The 9,508-nt window shown below is 38.9% G+C and overlaps 1 protein-coding gene across 1 annotated transcript in view; it reads right to left on the bottom strand.

The window, feature by feature from the left end:
• Positions 1–448: 448 nt before the first annotated feature.
• CDS1 (CDP-diacylglycerol synthase 1) overlaps positions 449–9,508 on the bottom strand; it is a 51,353-nt gene continuing 42,293 nt past the window's right edge. Inside the window, exons 12-13 of the mRNA XM_019731301.3 lie at positions 6,934–7,037; positions 449–3,270 (exon numbers count right to left, since the gene is read on the bottom strand). Of these exons, the coding sequence (XP_019586860.3) occupies positions 3,141–3,270; positions 6,934–7,037 (234 nt within the window). The 3' untranslated portion in view covers positions 449–3,140. The remainder of the gene's footprint in view (positions 3,271–6,933; positions 7,038–9,508) is intronic.

Here is a 9,508-nt window from a genome sequence, read left to right as displayed (position 1 = left end):
GGCTGACCAAGAGACACAAGTGCGAATGTGCCCAGGTGGGTCTTCAGACTCCAAACCCATCCATTTGTACAGATGCTTGAGGGCCTAGGGAGTGCTGGCATTGAGCCAGACACTGGGAACCCCACAGTCGAACAAAACAGAGGCCATTCAGCATCCATGTAACGTACAGCTCTAGTGAGGACTAGATCAGAGAGTCACAGAAGTAAATTATAAACTCTGGAAGTGCTACAGACATTCAGTACTTTACCAAAAGGACATCACCTCGCTACAAACACATGTTCAGTCACCACCAGAACGTAATTATCCCCATCCCTGAAGATGTCACTCTTGGTGTTGGTGATGGAACACACACAATATACAAGACTTACTTATATCCATCATCACTCTGTAAATACAAGTTGAATGAATGTTTCTTCTCCAGTGAGAAAATGGCATGACAAAGTCAAAATGTGATTCATTCGTTTTATTTTCCTATCTGTTTCAGTAAAAGATTCTGAAAACTGACGGACACATATCAGAAGCTATCTCTCTCCCATATACAGTATATATACACTGTTTTTACTTTTTCTTTTCACTGAACAAGGTGACGCTATCTTTGTCCAAATCAAAGTACAAACAAAGAGATACTATAAATGACAAAAAAACAAAAAGGTGAGTAGGTGGTTTTTTCATTTTCAGACAGTAAATGTATATGTGCCACCACAAGGGGAAAAGCACTGAGGAAACATTTGCATCTCACAGGTTAAAAATTCCAGCAATGAGTATCATTCGAGTACCTCCCAAAATTGCTAATTTGGAACAATTAGCCATTACTGGGAAGGAAGTTTCTAGTCTTTCATTTCTCAGCCACCACATTGCTATACTAGAATTTAAGCCCTCTTCACGGTGCACATATAAAAATGATCAAAGTCAGGGTTTTATGGCTATCTTTTGCTAAAATATATTGTATTTTAATATTCATGCTATAAAAGCACACTAAAAAGGTACCTTAGAGCTCTGTTCAAAGTAACAATTTACTTTTCTACATATAGAATAATGTACACCCAACTCTAAAAGTGTATTTGAGGAAAGCTATTATTGTGACCCCAAATATTTCTAGCTTCGTATTTTGTTTATAATATTGATTTTAAAGTACATGTATTCACTAATGCTCTCTTATATAATAATTGTGTATTGCAGTGCCTCACCAATCACTTTACAGAAAAATGCGGAGGGAACTATGTATCTCCAAGGAGTTATTATTGTGCAAATCACCAAGTTTTCAACATAAATTCCTACTACCAATTTTCCATTTTATTTTTAAACTTTGGTATGCTAAATTCTTTTATGATCAACATTTGGAGCTTTTACGAGGCAAATAACAAGATGCTGAAAATTAACTTGTACATAGCCTGATTTTAAAAGTGATCATTCCCTCCTGTAATAACACTTCCAATGCTACATCTAGGTTTTTATGGAGTGAAATAACGCTGACCGAATACATACAGTGGAATGTATGCCAAACCAAGATATCAGCCTCTCGGTACTGAGTTTAACTACATCTCCCATAATGCACATGGTGAAGCTGCTAGTTAGAGATTACCTCCCAGGAATATCTACAGTGGAACCAGGTATATCTACAATCTTTTATTGTAGGTATAGGAGTAGAACAGAAATATAAAATAATCGAAATTTGTTTCTGATTTAAACAAAAATATTTACTCTTTTCATTAGCAAAACATTCTTTAAAATATATCTTTCTCTCCTCTCTGAACATTTAGGCAAAGAGCAATAGGCAACCTCCGAAGGTTTATTGCTGACTCTTCAGTACAATAAATATGGTTGGTTGTAGAGAGCCCACAGCAACAGTAGCTTATTTACATTCACTGATAAGAAATTTATCTGGTTACAGTGTCCAGTCCACCAGAGGAAAGGTTTGGCATTCGTGTGCTTTTTGTTCTCGGTGGCAATCACTTCTGCTTGATTTTCATTCTTGGAAGAAAAACATCAGCTGATGTCCTCAGGTCTTACATGATGTGAAAGAGGAATGGGACAAAGATGAGCCGTTCCCATGGAGTTAGTCTGGGTTGGGTCTCCAGGCCGATATTCCCTCTTGCCAAGTGAGTGTCCGGTGGGCTGCCCAGGGAACCAGGAGGGAGGCACCCACGACAGGCATGCAGAGCCTTATCTGGACATGGGTCACTTGTGCTCAGCCGAGCACCCCACTCTCTACTTCAGCCACCATCCCTACTCACTACCCTATAGATTGATCTTTGTGCTCATGGCTATAGAACTTATAGAAACCAGTTCACAGGGAAACAAGGAAAAGCAAGGAACTTGGCCACGAGGGGGCCTGTGCCATGTGTCACTGTCTTATGCTGTCTCCTGACCCGTCTGTTGAGATAATCTGTGGATGATGCCTACATTGTGTTCTTCACAGCAGAATTCGCTTTTGTTTCTCTTCAAAAGTTTTTGCAACGTTTTTCCAAACAACTTTATCGGAAGCAGAGTTTGATGTCTGCTCTTTCTAGCGAGCCAATAATGGTAGAAATTTCAGCTTCCCTCGCTTGAATTTCATACCTACCTATAAAAGTGGAATGTTTTTTCCTGGCAAATGATTACTTACTTATTTTTAGGGAGTGGGGGGTGAGGGGAAGGATCCAACTCAGTCCTTCAGAAAATACTTCAGACTAAAAGAGGAGAAAGTGCAGGAGAACTAACTTCCTACTGTGCCTTACATAAAACATTTTGTTAAAATTAAGAGCCGCTCCAAGTGCAAAAGTAAATATTTGTGCAAAGGGCACACTGCCAGGTGCAATCGTAAGACATCCTCAATTTACTCATTTTACAGTGTTTGACTCTAAAATGCAAGTCTTTTAAATTATGAAAATGGCAACTAAGGGGAAGGAAGTTGACATCAGAAAATACACTTTAGGAAAAGTACAGGACATTTTGAAGATAATTTGCTACTTAATTCATAACGTAGATCAAGTAAGTGTTAAATATTCACAGTAATTTCAGAGAAGAAACATTCATGTCTGTAAATCTTCAATCTATTGCATTTTTAACCATTTTTCTGTACATTTACAAAATTGTATCCGTCAGTGCTTTTCTGTAGAATTCCTTGTTGTCAGTTCAGTCCTTCCCTTCTCTGGAACCAGTTATACCTTCAATGCAGGCTGTAGGATTCCTTTCTCAATGAGATGAGTCTTCAGAGTTTTATATATGTTTAACTGCTGTTCTGGTTGAAGCACCAACAACTGCTGTAACACTTTGCTGGGATTTGGACCCCTGATAACAAAGCAGAAGAGACAAAGTTCATGCTATTTTAAGAAAGCTAAAGGAAGCATATGCAGGATTTAAAGTAAACCCTGTATTTAAGTGTAATCTAGCAATCTTTACAGAATTGAAATAGCTCTTGATCAGAGCTCACTTTAATGCCCAATTTTAGTGTCAATGGTAGGAAAATAACCCCAAAGTGATTCTCTGTTGAGAGGCAGGCAGATTAAATGTGGTAAAAATGCACAAACACAAAATTCAGGAACAACACTAGGCAATACAGGGGGTACATATCTAAGTTCCATAAAAATTCTCAAAAGGGCAACCTGAGTTAGAGGTGGGGACAGATAACGAGGCCTGGGCTTAGACACAGAAACTACCCTGTATAGAAAGGAGCAAAATTCCTAGTGGGTGACGATAAGCCAAAAGAGAACATGAACATATCCTTTAAGTTTTTAGCGTCAAAGAAATTTCTGACAATGGAAGGTAGTTTGTTGAAGAAATCCCGCTGGGGAGCTAGGAATGTTCCAGAGACAGGACACACAGGTTCTGAGCCTAGCACTCAATTCCTGCCTGGGATCTACAATAGGTGCCACAGAGAGTCTTCGGTAAATCCCAATATAAGAAAGAAGATAAAAGTGGATCTGCTCTAGTTGAAAGGCGGACAAGGAGGAGGGGAGCCCTGCCCTCCTCAGCCACCTCCCCCAGCGGTCCCCGTGGGGAGAAAATGAGCCCAGGGACACTGCAGGGTCCTCTCCTCAGGGAGCCTCCTTTGCGTCAGCTCCTCCAACATCCCTGCTCCCGCCCTTCCCGTGCCACCTCCATGGCGCGCGCTGAGTCAGAAAAGGTCTGGCACAGGACTCCTACCCTCACACCTTTCCCTGCTGTGACACTATTACAACAGGGGATTGCAGTTTCCCACTCCCTGGGCCCTAGAACTCAACCCATTTATAAACTGGAGGTCACCTGTGTGATCTTCTAAAGTGCTACTTTGTCAAATTCGGAATGAACCTAATTCAGGTTTTCATGTATATGTATTGTTCTTTGTAATTTCTACAGTCCCCGGAAGATGAAAAGTGTGGCTTACTTTTTGTGAAGAGCAATGAGTAAAATCCAACAGGAAGAAGCAAGATATAAGTAACATATAGAGAATGGTACAAAGACATTTACAAGGGCAATTACACTGATGACTTACAATAGGGCTGTTCAGTTCAAATGGAATATATGAGTAGAAAACCCAGCAACAAAGAAATGCCTGCTACATAACGATCTCAGGACCAAAATCTTAGATTTAAAACATTGCACAATATGCAGATCTATCCATCCCATGAGTCGCCTTCATGCATGTGGCTCACAGACACCATATACTCAAGTCAGGACACAGCTTGTCTTACATTTCTTCAAAAGATTCAGCAACTTCATAACATAAACCCAGCATAGGGGCCCACAGAGAAAAGGAAGACTATTCTAGCAAGTTCAGCTAAATGCAAAATTATGTCAGCAGGTGCTCCCAGCTAGTTGCATCCTGCCACTAGCACTGTATTCCTGAGTCTAAATATTTGTTTTCAAATGGCAGACAACATGGCTCAACATGACTTCTCTCTACTGGGAGAGGAGCGCATCACAAAAAAGAGTTAATGCCCGAAAAGCTATCTTCTTAAAATAAAGAGTTCAAATTAACTACTAATTACAAATACTCAAATATATATCAGTAAACAAATCACATAAATGGAGTGAATATTCCAAAAAAAAAGGACAAAGATTGTCAACTAACTTATAAAAAAGCAAACAAAAAAACCCAGATATACGCTTGTTAGAAAAGAGAAACACTCAACATAAGGATAAAGGAAGGCTAAAAATAAAAGGATAGACAAAGAAATACTATGCAAACACTAACCAAAAGAAGGGTGATGTAGCTATTCGAATACCCAAAATAGGCTTGATTACCCAAATAGTGTATAAAGATGGACATTATATAATGGCATTATAGTGATTCAACAGGGAACTATGACAGCCCTAAATACGTATATACTTAATACAGCCTCAAAATCTGTAAAGCAAAAACTGATAGAATTAAAAATAGGAATAGGTAAATTTACACTCATAATGGGAGATTTTGACAAAAAAGAGTGGATAGGAAAAAAAAAGTCAGTACAGAAGATTTAGCTAAACGTCACCCAACTGACAAACTGACATATACAACACACCATCGAGAAACTGCAGAAGGCACATTTGTTTCATGTGCACTTGGAACATGTAACTGAGTAGACAAGATACTGGGGCATAAAACAAGTCTCAACAAATGTGAAGTACTGAAATAATGGAGTATGTTTTCTGACCATAGTGGAATTAAGGCAAAAATTAATGAAGGAAGAAGAATGAGAAAAAGCCCCTTTTATTTGGACACTAATCAATATGCTTCTAAATAATATATGTGTCAAAGAAGGTATAATACTGGAAATCAGAAAATATTTGTAACGGAATAATGAAAATACAATCTGTAGGATGAGAATAAAGTAGTAAAGGGAAAATTTATAGTCTTAGATGAATATATTAGACAAGAAGGCTAAAAATCAATAATCTAAGCTTTATCTCAAGTTTGAGAAAGAATAGCAAATTGAACCTAGAAATAGATGAAGGAATGTCAGATGAGAGTAGACATCAATGAAATAGAAAACAAATATACAGTAGAGAAAGTTAACAATGTCAGAATTTGATTCTTTGAAAAGATTAACCAAATAGATAAAAGAAATAGATTAACTCCTAACAAAACTGCCCAAGAAAACTAAGTGTTAATACAAAAATTCTCACACTGCTATGAGTATATTTAAAATGTATATTGAGAGATCTATAAATATAAGTTTCAATCCAAATAACTCTATGAAGGAAATACATGTTTTTTTATGGCACTAGTGGAGATCATGGAAAATAAAATTACGTGGTTAGCTTTCATACCCCAAACTGGCACTTTAGGGCAGATCCAAAACATTGAGTTTAAAAACAAGAATAAACCACCCTACATAAAATAGCAACAACCATCCACTCGCCCCACCGCACCTCTCCTCTCCACTAACCACACAACCATAATCCCCTGGCCTATTTTATTTTTCTCTATAGCACTTATAGCCACCTAACAAGCTGTATTTATTTGTTTATTGTCCACTTCTGTCCCTTCTCCCTCCAACTCCCCAATAAGAATGTAAGCTTTGAGGGCAGGGATTTGGTTTGTTCTGTTCGTAGCTATATCTGTGCCTAGAACATTTGCAAACACATAACAGCCCCTCAAGTAATCACTGGTAGACTGGATGAATTACTGTGTCCTCCTTTTTAAGTCTTCATATTCACTATCACTGCCATACCCACAGTTGAGAAATTAAATCTTCTGATGTTCCAATCCAGTATCCTCCATATTAAATGGGTTTTAACCTGGCCCTATAAACACCATGACATATATTAATTGTTTTTCGAAGTTGTTCAAATGGATGTAACATAATTATAATCTCACCATACTGCTCAGGGCTACAGTGTGACACAACAGGGGACACCGCCATTCCCTTCTGATATTCTAGATTACCACTGACAGAAAAAAGTCACTTATTCACACTAATGCCTATGGAAAGGAGAACTTCAAGAAGTCACCTAATAAAACATTTTTTAAAACTCTAATAAAAGTACCTTATAAAACTTGTGATGTAGACATGCACAAACGTTGCCATCAGATACTGACAATCAAATCTGTCCATTATCCCGCCATGTCCAGGAATGGTGTTTGCAAAGTCCTTCAGAAACAAACAAACATATCAGCAAATTTTTTTTTAAATCACCTGCTATAAAATTTCTATCTGTAAATGTTTCGTTGGCATCAATGGACACTAAGGAAAATATTTTAATATTGGAGATTTTCCCACTAACTACAAACTTATTAGAACATGTTCAACAGATTAAAACTACATCTTTTGAATATGTCACGTTAGAACAATTACTGAATTGACCCACAACATTCAAATAACACTAATTAAATAATAATTAAGTCTAGCACTAACTTTTTTTAATTAATAAAACTTTCTGAATCAAAGTGCTATCAGCTGGGGCTGGCCCGGTGGCTCAGGTGGTTAGAGCTCCATGCTCCTAACTCCAAAGGCTGCCGGTTCGATTCCCCATGGGCCAGTGGGCTCTCAACCACAAGGTTGCCGGTTCTATTCCTCGAGTCCCGCAAGGGATGGTGGGCAGCGCCCCCTGCAACTAAGATTGAACACGGCACCTTGAGCTGAGCTGCCACTGAGCTCCCGGATGGCTCAGTTGGTTGGAGCGCATCCTCTCAACCACAAGGTTGCCGGTTCGACTCCTGCAAGGGATGGTGGGCTGTGCCCCTTGCAACTAGAAATGGCAACTGGACCTGGAGCTGAGCTGCACCCTCCACAACTAAGACTGAAAGGACAACAACTTGACTTGGAAAAAAAGTCCTGGAAAGTACACCCTGTTCCTCAATAAAGTCCTGTTCCCCTTCCCCAATAAAATATTTTTTTTAAAAAAAAGTGCTATCAGCTAGCACTAATCTACTACTGTTATCGCCTACTTTTCTGTTTAAGCAGAAACTATGTGGGGAGCTATTTTAGTGTTGTTGACAGGTGTACAGTGGTTCTAACTCAAATTTATCCTAATATTCTGAAATAAACTACTGTGATAAATATTTATTCTTCTTTTTTTAAGTGTTGGGGTAAACAAAAAATCAAAATAGATAGTTCATTTGGGACACATTAGTCCATTAAACAGCAAAATTAAAGGAACAGTTAGTAAGCCCCTGCAAATAGACTGTACATATATATCCACATGTCTGAGTACCCAGGAAATGGCAATGACTAATGCCTCTTCTAGTTTACTCAGGCAACCTGAAAACATCTAAAATGCAACAGCAATTACACCTTCCTTTCAGACATGCAAAAAAAAAAAAAAAAAAAAAAAAAATCTCAGTGTTCAACAAGAAACCTTGGATTGGAGACCATTAAAGAAAATACCATTCTAAACATAACATTTCTCTGTTTAAAACAATTATTGAGAAATTCTTTAGTTAATTTTTGCCAACACATTTCCTTCCTTGTCTGCCCTGCTAACTGAAGCACAGGAAAGCCACTCATGGTAACTCAGTTCCGTTCTACTGTGGCCTGACGGCCCTTACAGGACACTTGTCATGCACAGCCATTGCTGTGGTCCTTTGTGGACATGTACTCTCTCCCCTAATACATGGTCAGCATCTTGAGGACAGGAACATCGTATGCACTTTTCCTCTCGCCTAACACAGTATCTGCCCCACTGCAAGTCCTCACTGAGTAAACTTATTTCCTTGGTCTCCAAGGCCTTACGCGATCTAGCGCCACACCCCTCTGCAGTCTGACTTACTCTCTACCACAGCCACACTGTTCTTGCTCCCCTTCAAACAGGCTCCATTCCTCCACTCCTTTGCACTCGCTGGAACTCTCTTCCTTAGATTTCTCTGCAGGACTCATTCTTCTCCTTTTCTCAGATCCCTGTTCAAATGCCACCTCCTCTAAGAGGCCTGTCCTTACCCCTCCACCTCCAATCTTCAGCAGCCACTCTCTAACTTCTAATGGCACAACATTCGATCTTAACTTAGTGAATCCATGTGAGGAGAAGTGACATAATAGGGCAAATATACGTCACTTTATGAGAATCTAAATTAAAAAAAAAAAAGGATGGTTTTAAGTATCTGGAACAGGGATCAGCAAACCATGTCCCACAGACCAAATCCAGCCCACTGCCTGTTTCTGTAAATAAAGTTTTATTAAACCCACCATTCATTGATAGACTTATTGTCCACAGGGCTTTGACACGACAGTGGCAGAATTCAGAGTTGAGTAGTTGCAATATGATTAATAAACATATGATTTGGTCCTTTACAGAATGAGTTTGCTGACCCCTGATCTGGTCGAATGGACAGTGACATATCCAAAGGCTCTCCTACATGTCCTTTCACGTGAGGCTGGGGCAACAGAGTAAACTTCAGAAAATTCATGACAGAATTCTCAGATGAGCACTTGCAGGACCAAGATTCTGTGCTTGTCACATGCCATTCCTATAAAACAAGCTCACATGACACTTTAAAATGTATTAACATGGCACGACCAAAACCTAACAAGAAAGAATACACTTAAATCAGCCAGGAAACATTTCTGTGAGGCTGAAACAAAGAGGATGTAAAAGTTTTTGCCCAAGGCCTTAATATGTGAGACCA

The sequence above is a fragment of the Rhinolophus sinicus genome, chromosome 1 (genome assembly GCF_057876585.1).
Source record: "Rhinolophus sinicus isolate RSI-liver-muscle chromosome 1, RSI-T2T, whole genome shotgun sequence".
Lineage (NCBI taxonomy): Eukaryota > Metazoa > Chordata > Mammalia > Chiroptera > Rhinolophidae > Rhinolophus > Rhinolophus sinicus.
This window is presented reverse-complemented; position numbering and strand designations above follow the sequence as displayed.